Raw genomic sequence first — 14,914 nt, forward strand, 5'->3', positions numbered from 1 at the left:
CAGCATCACTAGTAACAGCAAAAGGCTGAAGCCACTCAACTGTGAGCCCACATGACTGAACCAAGATGCATCCCTGCCGTAGGTGACTAAGCTGTGAAAAGGTGTGAGGCAGATCTCCATATACGGACAGAGGATAATTCTACTATAAATCGTTAGATGAAAAAATACACATTCAAAACAGAATTTATAATCCGCTACCCTTCTGGGGAGAAATAGGAAGCAACATAGATTTATAAAATGTGCTTATATTTTCAAAAAGAAAGATAGATGGGTACACCAATGAAAATGATAAATTATGAAGGGAGAGAAGGAGCGAGGTAGGGAAAGTGGGGGTAGAGGTGAGATTTCTGGGAGCGCGTCGTTTTACAATTTAGGTTTTAGAGTCACTCATGCGTTTCGAATCCTCTATGGCACCCAGCCATGCTCAGAACAGGGTAGCGTCTCTGTAAGTACCGCCTGAGCTAATCAGATCTAGGCTGAGATGGAGTGCTGACGCCCCTTCCCTGGGCCACACAGCACTTGTGTGGGCAGGAAGGCAAGTCTTCCACAGCAGCATGCGTCCGGCCATTGTCCCAGCTGGAGCCGAGCAGCCCCTACCTCATCAGGGAGGCAGGTGGTGGTGGTGCAGCCGCAGTCATTGGTGACGGTGGAGGCCAGGTACCCCAGTGGGCAGGTCACCGCTGAGCTGGTACAGTTGCAAACACACTTATACTCATCACAGCACTGGGTCTTCTGAAGGACCGGCGTCCGGTGCGGGGGACAGGAGGGCGGGGACCCCCTTGGGCATTCCTCCTTCCTGCAGGCTGAGGGGCAGCACGAGGTGATGCCCCGGTCCTGCCACACTGAGCCCTGCACTCAGCCTGGGTTCCTAAGCATTCAGCTACGATCTAAGGTCCCAGGGAACTCTAGCCCCAGAATATTAAGTCAGAAACACACGGGGGCCCAGCTCAGGAGCTGAGGGATAGTCAATCATACCAAAAAGTGGTTAGTCTGCAGAAAAATAAGGAAACTAACCCAAAGGAGAATATGAAGCTATGTTAATGGAGAAGCTAAGGCTGCGAGGCTCCACCACCTTCCCGGGCACATCTGGAAGGGGTGGGGTCCCTCCAGCTGCAGACACTCAGAGATGACTGGTGTAGAATCTCTGAGACCCAGCGAGCCCTGGGCACATAGGTACTGGTTAGCATTTTTATAAGCTGGTAGCTTATGAGATCCTATCCCCAACCTCAGTACCTGGAATAATAAATGACCTACAGTTTTAGGTCCTCCAACAATGATGAATGAAAAATGACAGCAATCTTGTCAAATCCACAATGCCCTTTTATCACTGCCAAATCCCATCCCATGCCTTTGCCTGTTCCCAGTCTTCTGCAGATACAATGTGTTCTCCCGCACTCGAGGGTTTTCATCTCAGAACTCAAGTGAGATTCTCAATCAACAGGATGAGGAACGGGTAGTGACTTAAAGTGGGTATTCTTAGTAACTAAATACAGAATTCAGCTTCTTGACATGTCCAGAAACTGTCTTTAGTCCAACCCTATGCTTAAACTGTAGTATTTAGAAATTAAATACATAAACATACAGAGGAAGAAAAATCTATAAACTTATTTGGGAATAAGATCCAGTGATTTGAACAAACCAAGGGTACACTCCTTCCCCTCCATGGCTTATGGGAGGGTGGGAGAAAATAAAGATTAGATCTGGAGGCTTCTTCGTCTCAGGTCCAAATGCCATCTAATAAGCCCAAAAGGGGGATGCCTGCAGCTGTGTCCACACCCCGTTCCCCATCGTAGCCTGTGGCTGGGAGGAGTCTTAGGGCATTCAGTCCACGTGTGACCCTGACCCCTTTGTTCTAGACACACCCCAAGCCCAGACTCAGCTCACTAGAATACAGGATGCCTTCCCAGACCAGGGGACAGTGACTGCACCGCCCGTCCTCACCCACGGAGGGAGAACTTACAGCAGGTGAAGTTGGGTCTGCACTCGCCGGGGTTGGTCAGTGTAGGCTGGAGGCCACCTTCGCAGTGAGGCACCGGGGGCAGGTCACAGCTCACCAGGTCACACACTGAGGGCCCAGAGAGAGAGAGACGTGCACTCAGAATTCAGCAAGGCTACTCTTGTGCTAGTGAGTGGCTCCCTACACTACATTCCTACTCACGCAGACCTTCACTGTTTCACATATGTGATGATGATAAATTGAAGGCAGAGCTAGAGATGGAGATAGAGGAAAAGATACAGGAGGATGGAAAGAGGGGAAGAGATGGAGATAGAGATGGAGATACACGGACAGGGAGGGGGTGGGGGGAGGTGATGATAGATAGACAGACAGATGATAGATAAATAGATAGATAGATGATAGATACATAGATAGGTAGAGAGATAGGAAGATAGATAGATAAGAGATAGATGATAGATACACAGATAGATACATAGATAGGTAGACAGATAGGAAGATAGATAGATAGGTAGATAAAAACAGATAGATGATAGATACATAGATAAATAGATGATAGATACATAGACAGTAGATAGATAATAGATAGAAAGATGATAGGTAGATAGATAGATAATAGAACGACAGATAGATAGATACAAGCCATGTTGATTACTCTTGTCATCTGCAGGGACTCCAGATCTCGGCCAATCACTTGAACCCTCTAGACCTCAGGATCATCTTCTGTAAGGTGGGCAGTCTACCTCACAGGGTCGGTCTATTGATGTCTTGAAATAATGAAGGCAAAGTGCCTGGCACGTTGGAGAAGCTTCAAAATGTCCATAAAATGAGGGCTTTGAACTAAATGACCCCCAGTTCCCTCCACTGTTAACATCTTAAGACCTATTTTTACTAAATTGTTCTCCAGTCAGATTCGCCCCTCACTCCCGCCCCGCCACATAAGGCTTCTCTTTATCCCTGATAAATTTCATCAGCCTAAAGCAATGTCTCAGATGATTTCTTTTTTAGATCCTCAGACTGTCTTGATCTATCTGCTCTCCCTCAAAGGTTTCATCGCCTCAAACTTCACAAGCCTGTGCTTTATGTCTTCATCTGTACAATTAACAAACGCCTGTGACAGGATGGGGACAAAGCACTAAAGACTTCCTGCCGTGTTTCTCAGAATTCCATCAGCTCTAGATTCATTTAATTATACCGTTATTCAGCCCATTATTCACGATGCAGGTTGCAGGCTTATAATGAAACCCTTTGACAAATAACGTGTTGAAGTCAAGGTGCCCATGTGTGGCCTTTTCTACAGTTACTCTGGCATAACTGGCTCTGCAGTAAATCCCTTGCACCTCCCCCACCAGTGATTACCCCATTCTTTTATTTTTGGGGTATCGTTGATAACAATATTACGTTTCAGGTGTACAGCACAGCGATTCACAATTTTTAAAGGTTATACTCCATTTATAGTTGTTATAAAATATTGGCTATATTCCCTGCGCTGTACAATATACCCTGGTAGCTTATTTATTTTATACACAGTAGTTTGTACCTCTTACTCCCCTGCCCCTATCTTGCCCCTCCCCCCTTCCCTCTCCCCACTGGTAACCACTAGTTTGTTCTCTACATCTGTGAGTCTGTTTCTTTTTTGTTATATTCACCAGTTTGTTGTATTTTTAGATTCCACATATAAGCGCTATCATACAGCATTTGTCTTTCTCTGACTTCTTTCACTAAGTATAATGCCCTCCAAGTCCATCCATGTCACTGCAAAATCTTATTCCTTTTCATGCCTGGGTAGTATTCCATTGCATGTATGTACCCCATCTTCTTTATCCATTCATCTGTTTTGTGGGGGGGGTTTCCTATTTTTTGGCCACGCCACGTGGCACTTGGGATCTTAGTTCCCCAACAAGGGATTGAACCCGTGCCCCCCCCGGCGATGGAAGCATGGAGTCTTAACCACTGGACCACCAGGGAACTCCCTATCCATTCATCTGTTGATGGTCGCTTAGGTTGCTTTCATACCTTGGCTGTTGCAAATAATGTTGCTGTGAACATTGCACCCCATTCTTTTTTAATGCTTTCAAAACTTAATTTAATAAGTCACAGCAGAATCTTTCTAGGAAACAAATCCTATTTTCCAGAGGCTACTCTTTCCAGGTTTTGGAAAATCCACACCCTGCTCCTGACCACGAGCCCCTTCAGCACCACCATCTTGGCCCCCTCTCCCCAGGGCGGGGCTGGGGTTGGACCCCGAGAAATGCCACGGGTGACACATACCACACTCGTACTCGGGGCAGCACTGCTGCGTGCTCTGCCGGAGACGGGCCACCTCGCACGGGCCGCACACAGGCGCTGGGGGAGAAGAGGCCGCAGAGGTCAGAGAAAGAGACAGCGGTACCCACTGCAGACTCTCGGCAGCGGGAACCAGCCAGGCCCGCTGACGAATGAGTCTCCCAGTGTGTCCTGCTGTCCCCTCAGACGCACCCTCGGGAGAATGAGGCTGAGGGCCAAGGAGGGGACAGCAGGGCAGGCACACACACACACACACACACACACACACACACACACCCGCACACACCCGCCCCCGAGAGCTCTATCCCCGTGCAGAAAGGGGAGCCCAGCCCGGCGAGGCAAGGAGGGTGGGGCTGGCGTGGGGAATCCACGTGTGGATCTGGTCCACCAGGTCTGAAGACAGGGTGGCCTCGGGGCCTAGAGGGAGCCCTAGGGAGGGGCCTCACCTCTGGCTGTGGGGCAGGGCTGTGTCGTGCAGTTGATCTTCCGCCCGCTGAGGCAAGTGCAGATCTGGCAGGGCTGGTGGTCTGGCACCCACGTTTCCAGAAGCTGAGGGAGAACGAGGTTCAGAGAGGGCCCAGGAGTTCGTGGAAGTTGGGTCCCACCACCCCTGGCTCTGTCTCCCTGGGGGACACCCAGTGCCCGAGCCCCGCCTGGGTCAGAGCTGCACAGATGAACCAAGACAAGCTGACAGATGCTGAGGACCCTGAGGAGGAGGCAGCTGCAGAGGCCTGGGGTGCCTGGGGCACCCACGCTGCTTCGTACACTCGGGGGAAGGGCAAGCCCCAGGTCTCAGAAAACATGGAGCTTTCATCACAGCCCTTCTGATGGTGACACCAAAACAAAGCAAGGCGAGAAAATGAGGACTCCTGTGTCACCCCGCCAGCCACTTCCCAGGCCAAAGGAGAAGCTGGGCTGCAGCTTGAGAAAGATGCCACTCATTTCTGCAATGGACTTAAGACTATGTGGCAGGAAGAGCTGAAGGGGGGACAGCAGGACTCTCAGAACCCTCACATTGTTGGGACTGGTGGTGATGTTCCAGACCAGCGTGCAGTTTCCAGGTGAGGGTCACCAGGGCAGCAGGCATCCCCACTGTACAAGGGCTTCAGAGTCCGGAAGCCCCCCAACTCCTACGTCGGTTGGCTTCACCCTCCGCGCCACTGCCTGGTCTCCTCCCAGGCGAGGGGAGGGTCCCCCAGCCTGCCTCCCAGGACTGTGCAAGAAGCAGGAGGCTGTGAAGAGCCCAGATGGGACTGCAGAGCCAGGACTGGGTCCCTTTGGGCTCGGCCGTCAAGGGAAATCCCAGTGAAGTCATCCCTGAATAAACGCATCCTCGTCCGGCAGCTCAAAGGCCGCTAAAAAGTCCCCAGGCCAAGAAGGTCTTACTTATTCCGTCTGCTCCCGTGGTCCGCAGTGAGCATCTGCCACAGACAGGGAGAGAGATGGGACATCTCCGGGTAAACCCCGCCCCGGCCTGCCCGGCCTCCTGCGGGATTAGACCTTGGATGCTTCCCTTGACACCTTCCGCTGCATCCATGTAACCGCCCACATCTGAGCAGCAAGTGTCACGTGGCACGGTTTAAGGGCTTTACGTAAACTACTCATTTAATCCTCATCTAATCCTCACCGCAGCCCCATGACCGGGACATTCTTAGTTATCCCCACTTGTCCAAGGAGAAAGCGGAGGTACTTGCTCGGGGTCACGCCGTCGCAGTGCAGAGATGGGATCTGGACCCAGAATCCCCCTATCATCGCTGTGTTCTGCTGCCTCCCGGTAATCAGTAGCACTAAACAAGATATTTCCCCAAAGGCTTTACACTGACTCATCCTATGTTCCTTCTAGTAACCCTAGGGGGTGAGTATGACCATTACTTACACTGACCAGTGAGAGCACTGAGGCACAGACCAGGAGCTCGACCAGGTGGCACAGCCAGGGTCTGGACCCGGCATCCTGGCCCTGCACACCACGTGCCCTCTCTCCAAACCAGCCAGCCCGCTGAGGGGCTGTGGGAGTGCCAGGCACTGGGTACACTGTCCCAGCCCTCGAATGGCTGACGGTCAAGCCGAGGAAATAGGACTTGCCCGTGAAAAGGTGAACGAGATCACTCAATTTTGATGCATCCACACCACGGAATACTACTCAGCCATGAAAACAAACTATGGAACGTACAGTGTGGATGGATCTCGAGAGTATTACGTTGAGTGAAAGAAGCCAAGCAAAGGAGGAGTAACACTGCATGAGTCCATTTACATAAAATTCCAGAAAATGTAAGCGGATCTGCAGTGACAGAAAGCAGACCAGCTGTTGCCTAGGGATGGAGGTGAGGACTGGGGGTGTATTAAACAGGGGCATCAGGGAACTTTCGCAGGTGATGGAAATTTCATTATCTTCATTGTGATGACGGTTTTTACAGATGAATGAACTTGTCAAAATTCATCAGATCGTGGGCTTCCCTGGTGGCGCAGTGGTTGAGAGTCCGCCTGCCGATGCAGGGGATGCGGGTTCGTGCCCCGGTCCGGGAAGATCCCACGTGCCGCGGATTGGCTTGGCCCGTTAGCCATGGCCGCTGGGCCTGCACGTCTGGAGCCTGTGCTCCGCAACGGGTGAGGCCACAGCAATGAAAGGCCCGCGTACCACAAAAAAAAAAAAAAAACATAAAAAAATTCATCAGATCGTACATTTATATTTGGCGCTGTTTACTGTCTGTGAACTCTCCATAAAGGTGATTTTTAAAATAAAAAAAGAGTGCCAGGAGTGCAAAAGAAGAGTTCACTAGGGCTGTGGGCTCCAGAGAGGCCTCACATCCTTGGGGACGTGGCCACTGCAGGAGGCTGTGCTTAACCTGGCGGGCAGGGTGCAGCCCTCAGAGGGAAGAAAGTTCAACAAGGACAAGCCTTGAGCGGGTGGAGAGGGGGTAACGAGGACCAGGAAACAGAACAGAGGCTGCAGCGGCTACTATTCCAGCTTCTCCAAGGGGCTGGGAAGACCCAGGGAGGGGCACAGGGACAGGCGAGGCTGGGCATAGCGGAGGAAGGCGGGAGAACTCACACATCTCCCCAGGTCTCTCTCTGCTCTGCCTCTTTCCTGCTCTTTTACACGGATGGTGATGCCAAGAAAACCATAAATCAAGGGATTTATATTTAGACGTTTAAATGACAAAAGTGATGAGATAAGAACGGAGATATATATTTAGATATTAGGGGTTTCTTTTCTCTGTCTCTCTTTTTTTTTTTTTTGGTTGCACTGGGTCTTAGTTGCAGCATGCAGACTCCTTAGTTGTGGCACGCGAACTCTTGGTTGCAGCATGCACGTGGGATCTAGTTCCCTGATCAGGAATCGAACCCGAACCCCCTGCATTGGGAGCGCAGAGTCTTTTACACTGAGCCACCAGGGAAGTCCCTTTTTTTCTCTTTTTAAAAATGAACTCCAGACATCTAAAATTCAAGAACGAATTATACAGCTTTCCACCTCTCCTTGGCAACATCACAATAGATGACCAAAAGCAGGTGTTAAACGTCCTCTTCCAGGGATTTCCATTTTCCCAGGAAGCTTTAATGAGGCAGGTCACAGAATCTATGGCCCTGAAAAAGAGCCCTGTCTGGCAAAGGCTAAGCTTCTAAAAGCGCCCGCGGCCAGCCTTACAGCAGTACCCCTGGCGCATTATGCAGCCAATCGGCCAGCAGAGGGCACTCCTGCATCAGGACAGGCCAACTCCAGGCAGCCCTGTCTCAGCCCCCAGGTTCCAGGGCCTGGTGCAGGACTGTTACCTGGACAGAACAGGTAAGCGAGCTGGCTGGAGTTAAAGATTAAATAAAGATGACAGGAGAACGACCTGCAGAGAATGCAGCAAGGGAAAACTGAAGTCTTCAGAGCCCAAGGTCAAAGCAGGTACTCAGGTACACGTACAAAGCAAGTCACCAGGCACTGCCCACCCCCACCAGGATCTGAGGGAAGATGCAAATTAAATGTCAGTGCTGAGCCGCTACAGAACAGAGAGGAGACGAGGCTCAGCAGACTGGGTGATGCAGGCAATCCCCAGTGAAGCTGAAGCAGTGCTTGCCCAGCACAGCGGGGGGTGTATGGGCAAGGCGGGACAGCCCACGCATGGTCCCAGATCCCTTTAGAGCAGAGTGCATTTTGCAAAATAAACAAGAGCTATGGAAACTGGTAAATAGTTTGCCCTTCCAAAATTACCACAAGAGATTTCTACCTTGGATTATTTCCCCGAAGAAAAGTTTTCTGGGCTTTATTTTTCAGTTTCAAGAAAATACACTTAATGAAAATGTTCTTCATATTAGATTTTTATTTCCTCTCTACTTTGAAAGTCAAAGCTGGACTGGCTGGATATTTGTCTTCATCCGTTTAAACTATATTTTCTGAAATAACTAAACACGGCTGTGTTCCCTTCCTAGTTTTTTATTAACTAACTTTATGCCGCTTGATTTTAGAATGTATTTATCAGACTGTATCTATGTCAAAATACTGCACTATTTGGATGCCCTCTTCATACAACTCTGATGCATATTCCCATGTGTGGGTGAAGGGGGCAGGGAGCAGGGAAAAGGGTCAGAGAGGAGGAGGGGGGAAGGGGGCAGAGACCCTAGGATAAAATTCACAAGCCTCCCGCCCTCGGGTCCCTGCAGACACCTGACTCACAGAGAGCCAGAAATGCAAACCTGAGCTTCCTTCTGATCTCGAGGATGCCAAGGAAGGGGGCAGAGACCATTTCTGACTGCCTCTGAGAGCACCTTGCCACCAACGGCAAAACCAGCCTGAAATGACCACTGGGTGTCAGCACCCCAGGGCAATGGTACATGTCATCTGCGCCCAGCGGGAGCCCAGGAGCTGTGCACGTCAGGGAGAGCCGTGTAAGGTTTTGTCAACTCTTTGGGGAACATTATGGTACCGCCAGTTACTTAACTTGGCCAGCTGAAATATGGCAGTAGAGCGCAACTGGGCTTCTTTCCTGGTTTATCACACTGTGAGAACAAACGGGATCCACCGGGCTAAAGCCCAGCAACAGAACAGAGCCAGTGGGACCATCCAGGTAATCGCCTTATTGGTGCCATGCTCACACGGACACCCAGTCAGCTCAGAGTTTAGCTCACAGTTCCCGTGAGGCCAGTGGCAGGGCTTGGACACTATAGGGTGACCTGGTGTAGTGCATAGGGTCTTTTTAAATCACCTCTTGTCATCTGAGCCTCAGTTTCCCATTCAGAGGGACATGTAATAATTACCCTATGGAGCTTTGGGGAGAATCAAATGAAATGGTCCATTTCCTAGCTTCTGATGGCAGGGACAGAATAGTGTAATCCTGGAATGACTGTTTTCGTCATTCTCCAGTTGATTAGCTAGCTTCACCATGTGTTCTCCCAGTTCTGATTAAATACAGTGTTAAGTCACCTGACCTGGTCCACTTAGTGATGAAGGTCTTCCTTGGTGATGATGGAGATGTTAGGTCTTGAGTGCAGCCCATGGTCATAGAACACATCCTCCTTTGCTAGAAGCCAAATGTGCTCCCCCTCTACCAGGCTCTGTGGTATCACTGCCACTTCGAAAGGCAGGACCACTGCCCACACTCACAGGTCCACAGATACACACCGCCCCAGGTACTACAATACACACATTGGCAACTTTGAAGAGATATGACTGCCATCTGAGTCCAAGATGAGGGAGTTTGGTAAATAAATAGCCTTTTAAAATAATGATTCCTAAAAGGCTAAGAGAACTGATGACTTGATGACTCAATGACTTCCAAGAAAATCAGCCCAAAGGGGACCTAGCAAAAGGGAAATTTCATGTATCGAAAAGAGCAAGCTCTTTGGAATCAGACAGAGCTTCAAATACTAACTCCCAACTCCCAACCCCATCTCCTACGAACTGCATCCATGGGCAAGGTACCAAGCTCTCTAAGCCTTCATTTTCTCATAGGTGTTTTGTGAGTATTTATGAGAGGGGATGCTACACACACACACACACACACACACACACACACACAGACACACACACACAATTCTATAGTCTAATAAGTCTGAGAAGCAAAAACTTGCAATGTACATTAGCATATCAAAAGCTCTAAAGAATCCTGCAATAAAGAAACCTGTCTAACCTGCTTAGCCGGTGTTCTTTAAAACCTCTTGACCACAGGTAACTGTCAATACCTTGCCTGCTAAACACACCTTTGAAAAACGTTGAAATAATGAATATATAGTGCTCAGTACAATGTAAGGTACCTAATATATCTTAATAATGGTAGACATCACCATAAAATATTCTTTTCCCATCCCCTCCTGGGTTCCTAGCACTCTATTAAAATGGATATAATGATAAATATAGTAATGGTAGTAATGTGCTGTTACACTCTGGTGTTTGCTCACGCAGCTAACCCATGACAGATCCGGGTTTTGAACCAAGATGTGTCTGACTCCAAAGCCGTTATGCCGTACTGTCTTCCCATCCCTCGGGGACCCCTCCCGGAGAGCAGAGCCCTGCAGCCAAGGTTAGAAGGGGCCAATCACGGGTGAACACTTCCCCCTACTGGCCCCACGGGGGGCGAGAGGCCAGGGTTCCTACCTGGTGCCGGATCCCATCGTCACCGACGCACTGGGTGCAGGCCTCCTCGGGGACACAGCTGCCTTCCAGCAGCACTTGGTGCAGGGGGCAGAAGCAGCCTTCTGAGGGATGGTCCCCACAGAAGCTCGAGTTGCCCTCACATTGGCGGGGGCAGCCGCGCTCACAGTGGTTGTAGACCAGGGATGGTGGGCACAGCACAGCTGCAGACAGAGAAGGGGGTCACCCTCAAGGGTCTGCACCAACCAGCGGAAAGTGGTTCAGCTTCAAGGCCGTTGATCATCTAACAAACTTGCTGGGGCAGAAACTGCTAGTTTCCACCAATTTTCATTCTCTCCATCTTTCATAGAAATAGACCTTCAAGCCGGGCACGTGACCACTCAGAATAAAGACTACATTTCCCAACCTCCCTTGCAATTAAGTGCAGTCATGTGATTACATTCTGACCAATGACCTGTAAAAGCAAGTGTAGACTCTTAACAGCAGTTTCTAAGAATCATTTTTTGAAAGACAGCTGCGTCTCTGGCCCTTTTCCTTCCTTCCCCTCATCCCGCCACTTGGAATCTGGATGTGATGGCCAGAGCTCCATCTTAAACCATGAGGAAAAAGCACACCCAACTGAGGACGGAGCAAAGAACTAGAATCCACTTCGAGACCCAGAAAGAGCTGGGACTGCCTCCCTCTGATCAGCTGTGTGACACAGAATTTTACTTCTATCTTACTTGTAGCCAAATTTAATCCCAAATGACGATGTGAACCTTGTATCCTTAGGAAGTTCTATGGTTCTTTTCTTCGAACACACATATATTTAATGCTTTGAAAATTCTCTTAAACTTAAATAAGGAATCCACAGCTATGGAAGGCTGCCCTGGGAGAAGAGCTACAAAGTGATCCACTTCTCCCACTCTGGTCCTGCCCAACCCCTTCCTCACATTTTCACGGTGCCAAGGCAGGTGGTAGGGAAGGTTTCCAAGGATTTAGAGCACCAAAGACTTTCCTATAAATGCACGACAAATTGCCTGGAAGTAGACAAATTAATAAGCAGAGAAGGTGTGATCGGTAACTCAGAAACTAACATTTTCCCCTTAATCTGCAGGTAGGTAGAAAGGAGACTGTGTCATCCACGGGGACTCGGAAAACCAGAGCCCCAAAGACACCTGGGGGTTATCTAGTCCAACTGTCTCATTCCAAGATGCTGAAACTGAGGTCCAGAAAGACTAAGGAAATAGCTGATGACCAGCTGAGCTGGGGCTACGATGCCCAAGTCCTCCAGCCCCAGTTAAAGCTGTGACAGCGTTATAATAATAAACTCGGAGACTCTGAGATGCCTGTACACATTGATTTCCCTCAAAAAAAAGGTCAGGGATTACATTAGAAACTGAGGATGTTGAAGTCCAGTGTTCTTATCACTCCAACACCCCCTGAGAGCAGGAGCCATGTCTGATTCATTTTGGTGTCCCTGACATGTTAAATATTAAATACATGCCAAGTCCAAGTAAGGAAGCTGACCTTGGGAGGTGTCTACACTAGCAATCCTGTGGTGTTTGTAATGAAGAAGCTTCTTGGTACTCAAATGGCAAAATTCCACTCACAGTTCAAAATCCTGCTCTGGCATGGGCTGCTCTGCGAGCCTTTGCTAAAGTCTGGGGCAATTCCAAATTCGAGGTGACTGACTGCTCAGTCTGTACTTTGCTGTTGCCGGGACGTGTCTAATACATTAAAATCACATTTGCGTGACCGGCAGAACTACCGCTAGAAAGGACCATGCTCTCATTTACATAGAAATTCATTACATAGAAATTCTATGTTCAAATTACTTATACATCTACCATCTTATTTGATCCTGAATGGAATCCTAGGAAACAGGAAATCCAGAGGTTTTGATCTTCGTTGCCCAGATAAAGAACGTGAGGCCCAGAGAGGCTGAGCAGGTCCCCCATTCGTTGGTCTTCACAGCGTTTGGGGGTGCGTAAGGAGACTCACCGCAGAAATCGGGGGTCCTCCAGTCGACACACACCCCCTTGGTCCGACAGAGGTGGGCATAAGAGGCAATGGCCTCACACACTTGCTCCTGGTGGCAACTGTCCTGCTGGCAGATGGCGTGAAATGTGGCCGGGGCAAGGACCGCGTGGCACTCGGCAAACAGCGCCGAGAGGAGGACCTGGCAGTGGGAGCCCCTGGAGACGGGACATGGCTCCTCGGGACCCAGCAGGCATGTCTGCCCCGGCTTCTGCACCGTCCACTCCTGGACCAGCGTCTTCCAGTCTGAGGTGACTGTGCCATCCCTCAGCATGAAGTCATTGGCCCCATTCTCATCACAGATGCCTAGAGAAGCAAGGAAAAACATGGTTAGGAGCCCAGGGTGCCAACCCCTTGATGCCGGAGACCTGGCCATTCTCCACCACCGCCAGCGTCTGAACCTTACTACTGGACCCAGAAATAGCAGTGGCCAAGGGCCCTGAGGAGAGAGCAAGGAGGGTGTGTGTCAGGGAGGAGAGTTAGAAGATATTCTTACCACAGAGACCATACATCTTTGAGGCAAAGGTCTTGGGGCTCAGCTGCAGCTGGAACTCGTTGTTTTGTGGGGTGAAGGTGAGGATGTGGCCCAGATGGTTGAGTCTGACCTCATACATAATGGCACCGTAGACACTGACCTCCATGTCCCCACCCACGTAAGGGGCAGAGACCAGCCTCCCATTCACCACCACCTGCCCAAAGAAGAAAACCACCCATCAGTAGTCAGGGCAACAAGGAATCCTAGGGCTTCATTCTTAGCCACTTTCCAAAGCTCCTGACGGTTCCTACACATTCACCCCACTCAAGTCCACTGTTATCCACAAACCCAGACATTTGGCAGCAGCTCTTCGAAGACAAAGGAGCTTTGCAGAGCTTGGCAAAAGAGTGGACTCTTATAACACTGAACAGACAGCCATGCATCTGGAACCCGAAAGCCCAGGGATTAAGAGGAACCTTGAGTCACTCTACAGGGAAGATGACTCCTCAAGAAAAGCTGGGGAAGTTGCTTACTTGCCAACTGGTCAGTGCCCTATCTCCAGGAGCATCTAATAGGACTACTTTAAGCATTTGATTTGATTTGATTGACTAGCTCTTTGGAGGCCCCACAATATATCTTATCAAACCTATTAAAATATACACACATCCCACAATGAATATAATTTTTGCTGTAAAAATTTTAGAAGGCTTTTTATTTATTTTTTTTTTTTATTTTTATTTTTTTTTGCGGTACACGGGCCTCTCACTGTTGTGGCCTCTCCTCACTGGTGTGGCCTCTTGCAGAGAACAGGCTCCGGATGCACAGGCTCAGCGGCCATGGCTCATGGGCCCAGCCGTTCTGCGGCATGTGGGATCTTCCCGGACCGGGGCACGAACCCGTGTCCCCTGCATCGGCAGGCGGACTCTCAACCACTGCGCCACCAGGGAAGCCCGCTTTTTATCTTTTTGATTTTTATATTTTTGCCTATGAGCTACTCATTTAACATATGACGAGCTGTGATTTTTCAGCAATCACTCTGCACGTTCAAGAATTCTTGCAAGAGGAGAACATCTAACCCATAAGCCGCTTTCACGAAATGAAATATTTACGATTTCTAAATGAACGTGTAAAGAAGTTGGCATAAAGCAACTTCTTGTAAACATTTAATCAAACATTTATTTTTTATCAGTTTTGCAGTTTTCTTTTTGAATCTTGGGTCCACACATTTTGTTTGGGCCCAGAATATTTTCATAGGCCCTAAATATTTTCCTTTGGAAGGTTCGGGTACAGGGCACGTAATGCCTGCTGGGCAAACAGCCTGGTGTCACCCCCATTCTTCTACCAGTGCCAGAAACTGGCACGACATTCATCACAATGTAATGCTATCGAAAATGGACCCTTTCTTCCAAATCTGGACCCAAAACAACATGAAATTACACCACGAGGGAGATAGCAATGAGCCCCTCTTACAAAGGTGGAACTCTGCTCATGGGGCAGGAGGCCGAGTCCACAACAGGGGCACCAGCTAAAACCGGCCGCCACCGGGTCCATGTGGCTTCCCCAAGGGTCTGCCGCTGCCACGCTACAGGACTCACAGAAAGCACCTCCT

General features: G+C 49.5%; 1 protein-coding gene across 3 annotated transcripts in view; it reads right to left on the bottom strand.

Moving 5' to 3' along the window:
* VWF (von Willebrand factor) overlaps window positions 1–14,914 on the bottom strand; it is a 142,687-nt gene that overhangs the window by 19,816 nt on the left and 107,957 nt on the right. For 2 of the 3 annotated variants that reach the window (XM_024733216.1, XM_024733215.1), the window contains 7 exons: window positions 13,327–13,519; window positions 12,795–13,136; window positions 10,815–11,014; window positions 4,687–4,789; window positions 4,226–4,300; window positions 1,961–2,065; window positions 598–803 (listed from right to left, as the gene is read on the bottom strand). In XM_024733216.1, the coding sequence (XP_024588984.1) occupies window positions 598–803; window positions 1,961–2,065; window positions 4,226–4,300; window positions 4,687–4,789; window positions 10,815–11,014; window positions 12,795–13,136; window positions 13,327–13,519 (1,224 nt within the window). The remainder of the gene's footprint in view (window positions 1–597; window positions 804–1,960; window positions 2,066–4,225; window positions 4,301–4,686; window positions 4,790–10,814; window positions 11,015–12,794; window positions 13,137–13,326; window positions 13,520–14,914) is intronic. The other variant, XR_003001563.1, reaches the window with a different exon arrangement.

This window comes from Neophocaena asiaeorientalis, unplaced genomic scaffold, assembly GCF_003031525.2.
Source record: "Neophocaena asiaeorientalis asiaeorientalis breed wild unplaced genomic scaffold, Neophocaena_asiaeorientalis_V1.1 scaffold150, whole genome shotgun sequence".
Taxonomy (NCBI): Eukaryota; Metazoa; Chordata; class Mammalia; order Artiodactyla; family Phocoenidae; genus Neophocaena; species Neophocaena asiaeorientalis.